We start from the raw sequence: 12,138 nt of genomic DNA, 5'->3' as shown, positions 1-12,138 counted from the left end.
CCTCCAGCATTTCTTTTTAAAGTTCTATAAAGACTGTGGTTTTCACTTTGCCTGCACTAGTGTAATTCCAAGAAGTCCTACTGAATTTTGAGTTATTCCAGGGTGAGAGGGTGGAAAAACGTTTTTAGTGCATAATATGAAAGCTTTGACAGGAGCTTAGACAGACAGACAGACAGACAGACAGACAGACAGATAGGCAGAGACAGACGAGAGAGTCATAGAATCATAGACTGTAAGAGTTAAAAAGGATCTCTGGTCATCTAGTCTGATTCCCTGCTCAGGGCAGGACTCCCCTAAACCATTCCAATCATCTAGCCTCCATTTGAGAACCTCCAGCCATTGGGATCCTGTCCTAGCCCAATGTTTCTCAACATGCTGCCTGGAGAATTCTCGGAGTTGAAGTCCAGACACCCTAAAGTTGCTAAGGCTGAGAAACATTGTTCTAGGCAGACTCTTCCATTCTGCAACACCTCTTTGTTGTTAGTTCCTCTTAATATTCAGCCTGAATTATATTCCTTTAATGTCAGCTTGTTGGTCTTTGTCCTACCCTGAGCTTCAATCAAGAGCAGGTCTACCTTTTCTTGCACAAGGCAGTCTTTTAGATGCCTGTAGACCACTATTGTATCTCCTTACCTACTGTATGTGGTAATAAGAGTGAAGGCTCCTTCAGATAGAGCTTGATTTCTGGTGACTTCATGGACAAACCCTTGCAATGTTCTTAGCAAATTGAACACAAATGGTTTACCTTCCCCTTCTTCCAGGATGTTTTTTGATGTCCCAGTTTGGCTTACCCTGTTGTTGTTGTCTGGAATGTATCAGGCCAGGCACAATTTATCCCATCTGAGATATAGGGAGGATAACACTACCACATGGTAGTCTCAGACAGTTTGCTGGGATACCAGTGCCCTGATAGAACTCATTAATGATACCTGCCGAAGTTCCTGCTTAGTTTTCTCCAGAGGAAATGACCTTGAGAGAGATAGCCCTCACTGCTTCACAAGCTGTACTGATGGCCAGTTGGCTTCTTGGTGCAATTCAGGACGATGCTTATCACCTCTAAAGCCCTGCATGGCATAGGGCCTGGTTACTCGCGGGACCATGAGTCTCCATAAGTTTCCAACTCTCCAGTCAGGTCAGCTAGAGTGGGCACACTCCAGGTCCCATTTGGTAAGTAGTGACATCTTACAGGACACAGGAAGTGTCTCTTCTCAGCGATGCCTCCTGCCCTATGGAATGATGTCCCCCTGAAGATTCATACTGCTCCCACCCTTCTGACCTTTCATAAGATGCTTAAGACCTGGTTGTTCTCCCAGGCCCTGAGCTAGAATGGGGGTTGACTCCCCTTGCCTGTTTATTGGCTGCTTGGCTTTTTGGCTTTTGGTTTGTAGTTAGCTGTCCTGTTTTTATTTCTTGATCTATTTTCCTTTCTTTTAAGTTTTAACTGTAAGATGCCCAGCGTTGCTATGGAGTCAGGCAGCCTTGACATTTAAATCAATCAATCAATAAACTGTACAATGATGTTAATATGGTGTTAGGAAGACAGTTTAAAGATGCACATGTGTTACATAACCAAAGCTTGGAATTTTTCAAAGTATGAGAAGCTCTGGATTAATTGCGTATGACTCGTCAGCTAAAAATTTTGTTTTACTCCAGTGGAAAGTCTCTGTTACACCTGATTTAAAACTCTGGATTGAAGATACAATATGTGTTCACTCTCTACCAGAAAACTGGCTTTCTATCAACCTAGTGGAAAGTCCAATCGCTATTACTTATGTGTTCAAGATTTAATTCTGTTATTTAAAAACTGAACTTTTCCTTTCATACATTCATATGTACATACATATTTCATGATGTACTTTTTCTTTGCTCCTGCTTCTATTTCTGTTTGTATTTTTTTCCCTTTCCCCCCTTCTTTCTGAAGATCTGCATAGGTAAAGGTAAAGGTTTCCCTTGACGTAAAGGCCAGTCGTGTCCGACTCTAGGGGGCGGTGCTCATCTCCGTTTCTAAGCCGAAGAGCCGGCATTTGTCCGTAGACACTTCCGTGGTCATGTGGCTGGCATGACTGCATGGAACGCCGTTACCTGCCCGCCGAAGCGGTACCTATTGATCTACTCACATTTGCATGTTTTCGAACTGCTAGGTGAGCAGGAGCTGGGACTAGCAACGGGAGCTCACCCCGCCGCGCGGTTTCAAATCGCCGACCTTCCGATCGGCAGCTCAGCGGTTTAACCTGCAGCGCCACCGCGTCCCTGAAGATCTGCATAGCCACGGATAAAAACATCTTGGGAAAAGGAGTGTCAGACCCCAGGGACTCACTCTGATTTCAGCTGGAGTTCACGTTCTACCTATGACAACATGCTGGGATAGAAGCAGAGAATCACTGGGTTGAAAGAGGCCATTGAGACACTGAGTCTAATATCTGCTTGATGGAATTGATCTCTGTCAAGCCTCTGCCTGAAAACTTTAGCAACAAATAGTCCTCCACATGGCACAGTAGGTAAATTGCCTAACGTTCTGAAGCCAATTTAGTGGCCTGCTAGGACCAACTGAATTGTTGCAGAGCTTATAACACAGCTGAGAAGCTGGCACAGAAAAAGAATATTATCTTAAATTAGCTTCAATGAGCATGCCAGAGAAACACAGGTTATTGATCTTACACACTCAGCCCTCCCAAGCATAAAGAATCACACACTTAGACAGATTAGGTTAAGATAAGTAAAAGAATTTCTTACTGACTTTATTGTTGCTTCTATTACATCCATCTTGGTGAAAAGATGAAGTTCCTTTGTTCTTCTTTTCTTTCTAAATACTTAGTTTTGCCCTAAACCCTCAGCCCTATTTTTCTGCCAAGGGCTGCATGGAAGAAAAGGACAGAATCCTTCATCAAGGCCCAAGCACATGGCCCTGCATAAGCAGAGCAGCATGCTTGCTTCTGCTTGGGTGGAAGAAGGAGAGAAGAAGAGAGAGAGGAAGTGAGAGTGGCAACAAACAGCTTCCTCAGAGTTGCATTGTGGGACAACTCAATGTATGTGCTAATTCACATGCTAATGAGGCATGCTGGATTTGCCAGGACTTCCAACACATTCAACCAGAGGAAGACCGTGCTTCTACTTCCTGCTGGAAAGGTGGAGAACAGATCATGATGCTTTTCTGTGTGACATTTCTTCAAGTACCTGAAGATTGATTGATTGATTGATTGATTAATAAATTGATTGATTATGTGCCATCAAGTCATTTTTGACTCCTAGAAACTATATAGATAGATTTTCTCCATGACAATCTATCCCTAACCTGTTCTTTCAGGTCTCCCAGTGGGGCACTCATTGCGACCGTAACTGAGTTTTTCCACTTTGCTGCTTAAGAGAACTATCTTATCTCTCCAGCCACTCTTTTTTTCTCCTTTTGCTTCCCTCCATGTCTTCTCTTCTTTATTTTAGGAAATTATAATATTGGGATATAATATGGTGATGGTGACTCTTTCACTCTGCACTCAAACGCATCTTGGTGAAAGCAGGCACAATCCAGTAAAAACTCACTACTTCTGCAAGCCACCAAGGTCCATGAAAGAGTTAAGCACATGTTGAAACCTCTTTTGGTTTCAAGCCAGAGATTAAATGCTGCTTACATTTGTGTGGATCTTGTATGGGTATATGCAGGCATAATGGCTGGGATTGCTATCATTGATTTTTTTTTCTCTTTTAATCTGATTCTAGCTGCTTTGTATATAACTAAAGAGGGTCAGCATTGTTGGTTTTGCATATGAAATGCTCTATGAAGAGATTTGGACTATTATAGTTTGTCTGGAGGGAGAGAGAGAGAAAGAGAGGGAGGGGAGGAGAGATGAGGGAGAAATAGAGATAATGAAGGAGGGAAGGGAAGGGAAGGGAAGGGAGAAATAGAGATAATGAAGGAGGGAAGGGAAGGGAAGGGAGAAATAGAGATAATAAAAGAGGGAAGGGAAGGGAAGGGAAGGGAGGGGAGAAATAGAGATAATGAAAGAGGGAAGGGAAGGGAAGGGAAGGGAAGGGAAGGGAGGGGAGGGGAGAAATAGAGATAATGAAAGAGGGAAGGGAAGGGAAGGGAAGGGAGAAATAGAGATAAAGAAAGAGGGAAGGGAAGGGAAGGGAAGGGAGGGGAGAGAGAAGTAAGAACAATAATGGAAGAGAGAAAGAATATAATTAAAGGAGAAGGAAGGAAGGAAGGAAGGAAGGAAGGAAGGAAGGAAGGAAGGAAGGAAGGAAGGAAGGAAGGAAGGAAGGAAGGAAGGAGGGAGGGAGGGAGGGAGGGAGGGAGGGAGGGAGGGAGGGAGGAGATTCTAATCTATCAGTTTTGGCAAAATTCAATAGGTTTAACAATTCCTGGCAATGAAGAGAACCATATTATACCTACATGTCCAATGTCTGTTAAATATGAAAACTTGTTGGAAGAAAAAAGAAGCGGTTCTGTGACTGGAGTCACACAACACGCTTGACCAGGTTTAATATATTTGATAAATTATACTTCATCTTGTTGTAGGAACCCAGCTCATGTGAACATAAGAACTGTGCTTGGTTCACCTAGTTTTAGGGCTTAATGTGATGTGTACCAGTGTGCCCTTGAAAGCTACGTTTCCGAACAACCATCCTCCCTGCTCCAAAACAAGAACCTGGCAGTCTGCAAAGCAAAAGGCCCTTCCCAGCATTAGATCCCAGCAACATTTTATCATCTTTGGTGGACTTGTGGGAAGGCCAAGAAATTCTGGGAGCAAATATGTATCACAATTCAAAAGATCCTTAAAGTTAATATACAACTGAAACCAGAACTTTTTCTTTTGGGCTTGATGGACCAACAACTTGAAATAAAATTTGGGCATTGTTTCTGTACATGATAACAGCGGCAAGACTTTTGTATGTGCAAAGATGGAAAGACGTACAAATTTCCACAATGGGAGAAATGGATGGTGAAATTAACGGAATTGGCACAGATGGCAAAACTGACAGCATTGATAAGAGAAAATACTGTGACTGGATTTGTTTCTACTTGGAAACCACTTTTGGACTACAGGTGGTCCTCATTTAATGACCATTCATTTACTGATGGTTCAGACTTATGACAGTGCTGAAAAAACTGACTTACAACTGATGCTCACACCTATGACTGTTGCAGCATCCCTGCAGTCACATGATCATGATTTGGACGGTTGCTTGGCAACCGTTCACATTTATGACCATCGCAGCATCCTGTGGTCATTTGATTGCCATTTTCAACCTTCCTGGCTGGCTTCTGGCAAGCAAAATTAATGGGGAACCATATGATTCACTTAACGACCACATGGTTCATTTAACAACTGCAGTGATTCGCTTAATGACCACTGCAAAAAAGGTCATAAAATTGAGTTGGATTTGCTTAATGACCACTTTGCTTAGGAACCGAAATTCCAGTCCCAATTGTGGTCATTAAGCAAGGACTACCTGTATTTGCTTGTAACTGAAGAAATGAGGTTTTGATTTTATGTTTTGACAATTAAAGTAGTAGTTTTTTAATAGAAATAATGTTAGAGATAAGGTTTAATTAAGAGTAAGAGATTAAGTTATTATAGACGTACAGTATTTATATCTGAGTTAGAGATGGTCCAAAGTCACTTTCTGTTTACCTTTTATTGCTATTCCTGCACTTTTTAGTTTTTCTTTTTCTTTTAGTTCTTTATTCAAGCTTTTCTGTACTTTGCATTTTAATTCTAGTTTGAAATTTCAATCAAGTTTATTTAAAAAAGAGATATTATATGGTATGTTGGAGAACAGAAGTAGTATTCTTTACAATGGTGTGGTAAATTTTGCTATTTTGAAAAAGATCCACTGGAAAATGAAAGCCAGACTGGAATTTCCCCCCCAAAAGTAGGTAATAAATGGAGCTTATATCTTTGGCATATCAATCCTTACTTAAGAGATTCTAGCTGAGGTAGGATTTCAACTGGGACAACTTATAATAATGCAAGAAAAAGTAAAACAGTAACAACGATGCAAATGACTTTTGGGGTACATTCTGTCAACATACTGGTTACTGAAATTAACCAATTTTCAGGCTTTGCACATACACTGATGCGTAAATCGACAATAGGATCTGGGTTTGCACAAAAATTGAATGTCTACTCAACTACCAAAAAAATCAAGTTATCATCAGCATTTTTATTTATTTATTTATTTATAAATTTATTCACCGCCCATCTCCCCCTCATGGGGGACTCTGGGTGGTTTACAATAAAATGCACTTAAAACTTAAAACCATTTCAGTACAACAATGCAATAAAATAAGAATATAGTAAAATCTAAGTGGCAAGAGATTTTAATCAGTCTGTGAGTGTAGCAAGCCCCTCAAAATCACTTAGGGCGCTAGCCATCCCCAGGTATAACTATTCCCCCTCCCATTCCAAGCCTGCCTACAAAACCAGGTCTTTAATCTTTTTCGGAAGTCCAGGAGCGAAGGGGCCTATCCGACCTCTGGGGGAAGGATGTTCCAAAGGGCGGGAGCTACAGCAGAGAAGGCATGCTTCCGAGAACCCGCTAGATGGAATTCTTTTATAGATGGGGTCCGTAACATGTCCTCCCTGCATGACCGTGTGGGGCGGGCCAATGTAATAGGGATGAGACAGTCCCTCAGGTAGCCTGGCCCCATGCCATGTAGGGCTTTAAAGGTAATAACCAACACCTTGAATTGGACCCGGAAGCAAACCGGGACCCAGTGCAGCTCACACAACAAAGGTGTTATGTGTGCAAATCTTGGAACACCCAAAATTGTCCGCGCAGCTGCATTCTGAATCAGCTGAAGCTTCCGGATACTCTTAAGGGTAGCCCCATGTAGAGAGCATTACAGTAGTCTATCTGGGGGATGACCAGGGCATGAGTGACTGTTCAAAGGGCCTCTCGGTCTAGGAAGGGGTGTAATTGGCGCACAACACGGAGTTGAGCAAAGGCCCTCCTGGCCACTACTGCCACCTGCTCTTTGAGCAGGAGTCGTGAACATAAGCATGTTCAAGCATGTTGTTGTCATGAGCACTGATGGTGAGCAGGAGGGGGCCCCTATCCAGGGGGGAAAACGCATGCATAGTAGCGAGGAATTGAGCAGCCATTCAAAGAGACACAGATCAGACCCACCTTGACTTTTGGGGTTTATCTGTCTGGGTTTTTCCCACGCATCTTCAGTTTGTTAGGATTTTCTGTCTACTGTAGCAGTAATAAAACACTAGAGACTTATTCCTCGTCTCAGCGTGGTTCCTGCCTGTTAGGACAGTTGTACAAATGCCATCACAAAGCTTTTAACTGGCTTTGATTAAATGCCTCATGTAAATCCAGCCTTCCTCTTTGCATTATTATCTTGGCTAAGTATGTAGATTGTGTAAATCCTATTGTAGTCAAGTCTCTTCCATCTACTTCCAATGGACCATGCTGATTTTGACCTTTGCAAATAACAACTTGGGCTGGATGAATCACAATGTTCTTTGTCCATTTTTCTCCCCTCTTCCAACTGATTTCCACCTCAGTCTGTGAATACTTTAAATCCACTCGCAACAAGTTCACATTTGTTTTCATGTATAATTTTAATTTTATATGAAATTGTGTAATTTTATGTAATTTTACATAATAATTTATACCTATTATAAGAACCTCCTTAATGAACACATGTTACTATATTTTACTCCCTCATCCGTGTATTTTTGTCAGCAATTTTTTTGAACTGAGAACTGCATTGCAAAATTCAAAAATCAATGCATTCCAAAGAAATGCTGCATCCTAATCTATTTAGGAGTTTAGGAAATATGAACTACTCTGTTTAATCGAAACCCCTGCCCCTCCAAAATCCTCACTATTGCTAGGATAGGATTATTTCCAATTTCCCAATTCTCTCCTACTCATGCCCCAATCCACTCCCAATCTTTATGTTTCACTGCAGAACCTATGCAGAAGTAGTTCTATAAGATCTGTTATGAGCACAGTAATAAGCCTTTCAGGCATGTGTAATTACAGCATTCCTCTGCAGTCTGGTGTCCTCCTGAAGTTCTCCAGACTTTAACTGTTGCAGTTTTTCATTGTATTCCTTTGTTTCAGTTTATTTCAGGTGTATATTATGAATTTCCTTTAGGATTTCAGGGATGCATATTTATTTATTTATTTGATTTCTATAGCTGCCCATCTCAGCAAGTGACTCTGACGCATTCCCTCTTCCAATGTTCCCCACGACCATAGTTCTATGGTGTTGGTTCGGCTGAGAGTTTGTCATTGATCCAAAGCCATCCATGAGCTTCCATGGTGAAGGATGGACTTAAACCTGGGTCTCCTTGTTCCCAGTCTAACTCCTTAACCACTACACCTCACTGGCCTCTTACAGACGTCCAACTTCCTCTTTCAAGAGTACTAAACCTGCACCATCCATAAAGTTTTTGTGGATGAAATTGTTCCCACCGAAGTAAGGAGAGAATCCATGTTTACAAACAAACAGAAAAACAATGGGGGTTAGCAAAAGCCCCACTCCTGCCTCTCCTTCTGCCTTGCCAGCATGAATCCTGTTGATAGGATAGCCCTGCCCAGAGGATAATTTGTTAGATTGAACTTATTTTACAGTTAAGACATCTCACCCTTATTATTTCCCTTAATCTTCTCAAACTCCTTATCCTTTGCATGTGGTCATAAAAGTAAACTTTCTTCAAACAAGAAAGAAAGGCACACTGCATTATTCGGACACTGTTCTGCAGTCGCTGATATATGCATTTATTTCTAATCAAAATTGTGCTCTGCATCCTAATATACAATTGACTTCACTGTGCATCCTGTTTTCTGCTAGAAAATCCCAGGTTCCTCCCAAGTAATTTTGAACAGACTGGAATAATGGCTTTCTATTATATTTCCATTGGAATGTCTATGCTAATAAATGAAACCAGTCTCTGCAAATTCCATCCTATCCTCCCCAACTGCCTATTCCTGTTGAAGAGCCAGCCTTGGGCATCCCCAAGTTTCTGAGCAGAGCTGCTGGCTAGCAAAAAAACGGGATCAAAGACCCCTCTCAGTTTTACTGTCTTCTTCACACAATTTTTTGAAAGCTCAAATTCTTTCCATAGCATTTAAAAAACAAAAAAAACAGTATATGCACATTTTGATACATATAGAACTCTACAGAACTTTTTCTTATTTCCTAGTTTTCAGTTTGCCTAGAGGTTTAAAATTGTCTGCATGGTCAAACGGATTTTGCTGCAGTTTTAATCTTCCAGTGGCTTGCCCGTTGATATACAGTACAGTATTTGCATTCTGATTGCTCTTTAAAAAAAAAAAAAGTATTGCACTGCATTTCCAACGTGCTGTAAGTCATTGTAAGCACTAGGGCTGGAAGACAGACTCTCCCTTGAGATGCCAGTTAAAAGCATTTCAAACAGCAGGGCTCATCAATATTTCTGAGCCTGAGACTTTAGGGAACTATTGCCGGTGAGAATACACACATGACAGGACCAGCATAAATAATCTTCATTTTATATGATATGATTGTAGCAATATGCAAGGCGAGCCTAGATATTCATAGTTTTCTAACCTAAAAGTAGGCTGCTACATTTGAGTGCAAGAGATCCCAATACATTTTGTAGTACTGAACCTTACCACACTGTAAGTGGCACTAAGTCCTGAGCAGCTAGTATAGTGCTGTAAAGACATAGAATCATACAGCTGAAAGACCATCAAATCCAAGGCCTGCTCAATGCAAGGATTCAAATGAAAGCAGCCCAGGCAGACGGCTGTTGGGTCTCTGCTTAAGCATATCAAGACAAGGGCAATCTACTACCTCTCTGTTTAGTTGGTTCCACAGCTGGGCTATTCCTACCTCTAGGATGTCTTTTCTAACATTCAGGTAGAATCTGCCTTCCTGTAATTTAAACCTGTGTTTTGCACTTGGAATAAGAGAGAGAAGCTCTTTCATGTGACATCCTTTCAGGTACTTGAAGGATGTGTTCATTTCCCCCCTCAGTCATCTTTCCTCAAGGCTAAACCTATGCAGCTCCTTCAACTTCTCTTCACAGAAATGAGTTTCTAGTCCCCTGATCATCACTGTTATGCCCTTCTTTGAAACTGTTCCAAATTCTCTGAAACTTTCTTAAAGCATGGAATTGTACTCAAGTACTCAAGTAAACAATACTCAAGATGGGATTTAACCAAAGCGTTGTTCTTATTAGATACCATCTCAGCATCCTTTACAGTCCCAGAATCCCTGAATCCCATTTCTAACTTCATATCAGGGATACTTTGCATAGATTTTCAACTGCTGCACATCTCATGCAAAATTCTTCCTCTCCCTCCTCCCCACCACCTGCCTGCACATACTTGCCATGAAGAGAAGAAGGAGGCTGGGCTCAATAGGTTGGGCTTACTGGGATGTCTGCCCCCCATGTACTCATCTGTACAGATGTCACAGCCTTCAGCATCTCTCCAGTCCCAGTAGGGGATGGTGAAATCTTCATTCCCAGTAAGCTTCTGGATCTCATGTTCCCATAGGAGCAAAAAAAGCCGATGCCAAGGAAGAAAACCTGGAGCTTCATGTGCAAAATCAATATCCCGCCAGACCTTGGTGTCTCCAAGAAGTGTGTCTCGAGACACATAATAATGCATCCAGACAAAAAGGTCATAGACATTGGTGTCTTGGAACATCGGAGTGGTGCCATTGTTCATTTGGGCATATGTTCCAGCGGCAATGACAAAATCCCGGCTGGTTGTATGTTTTGCCAAATTGAGATAGGCAAGGAACTGGTAGTGTTCTCTGGAGTTGAGCTTGAAGACGTCTTTCCTTACTCGTAGTTTTCTTTCAGTGCAGTTGGGCCCCCCAAAGTTGAACTTGCAATCTCCACAGTTGTATCCCATGAAGTTGCCTGAGCACTCACATGTCTTATTGTAAAACACAGCAGGCCAGTCCTCTCTGTCATCCACTCCAGAAAAAGGGAACTGAGGACCAAGAGGGGCATCTGAAAGAAGGATCTCTCTGCAAGAACCCCTGCCTGAAAGCTCCCCACAAGAGGAACCATCGCCAGGCCAAGGTGGACAACACTCCTTTCTCAGCAAGTTGTCTGAGTTGGCACATGCCCGAGGAAACTGGCTAGAGCCAAGGGGCAGGATCCCCAAAATTATGCTTATAGAAAAAAGAGGCATTACCTTTCAGACACAGAAAATCTGCTGTCCTGCCCGGTAGTTCAGTCAACTCCCAACAAGCAAGATTTTATCTGTCTTGCAGCCTGAGAAGTTCTCCCTGCATATTTCTCTCTGGTACCTCATTCAACTTTGCTTCTCCCTCTTGACACATACACACACACTTCAGTAATCTGATTATCACATGCTCTGGGCTACATCCAAGTAACATTTGCCCACTTTCCACTTCAGTTACACAGAGACTTATTTTCTGAACCTCATCTTCTGCCTAGCACATGACTTTTGACGTGCTGGATTATAGCGCCTGCCCACACCAACCCACTTGAAGAGGGGATCACTGGGCTCCTGGGCAGATGAATGAGGATGAACAATTGAGTGACAGTGGGGGAAAAACTCCACTTTTCAAGTCAAGTCTGTTGAGCTCAACAAATCTCAGAAATCAGAAAGAAAGTTGATCCAAAGTCCTTCAGACTTCCCATTCAAAGAAAGAGATGGTCTTATGTATGTCTCTAGACAGAAAGATATGTGTATAAAACCTTTCTGGACACACACACATGCCAATCAATTGGGTGAGCAGTAAAGGCAGTCATGTTGATTTGTTGCCTAATTATTAACCCTAATTTTTTTTTTAAAAAAGCAGGGTGGGAGGAAGACAGGCAAGAGCTTTCATTTATTGGGCTACAACATAGTAAACTCCAAGGTGCTGTTTGGAAATCACAAAGCACAAGTATGCATGCACACGCAGACATGTTGCAAGACAAATGGTCATTGCAAATTTTATTACTTCAGTGCAGAAAAGAGCTAATGATGGGCACTGAGACTCATGTCCTCCTTATGCCATGGCTAGACTATTATAATGCACTTTACATGGGGCTGCCTTTGAAAAAGACTCCAAAGCTCCAGTTGGTGGTACAAAATGCAGTGGTTAGGCTATTGGTGGTGGAAGCTGCTGCTGGAACCTAACATCGGTTTTATGATTGCCATATT

The 12,138-nt window shown here is 42.0% G+C and overlaps 1 protein-coding gene across 1 annotated transcript in view; it reads right to left on the bottom strand.

The window, feature by feature from the left end:
- Positions 1 to 11,154, bottom strand: part of TYR (tyrosinase) — a 63,341-nt gene extending 52,187 nt beyond the window's left edge. Inside the window, exon 1 of the mRNA XM_063304487.1 lies at positions 10,336 to 11,154. Within this exon, the coding sequence (XP_063160557.1) occupies positions 10,336 to 11,154 (819 nt within the window). The remainder of the gene's footprint in view (positions 1 to 10,335) is intronic.
- Between the last annotated feature and the right edge of the window lie 984 nt (positions 11,155 to 12,138).

Source organism: Candoia aspera, chromosome 5 (genome assembly GCF_035149785.1).
Source record: "Candoia aspera isolate rCanAsp1 chromosome 5, rCanAsp1.hap2, whole genome shotgun sequence".
NCBI classification, from domain to species: domain Eukaryota; kingdom Metazoa; phylum Chordata; class Lepidosauria; order Squamata; family Boidae; genus Candoia; species Candoia aspera.
Note: the sequence above shows the minus strand (reverse complement) of the source record. Positions and strands in the feature narration are given on the sequence as shown.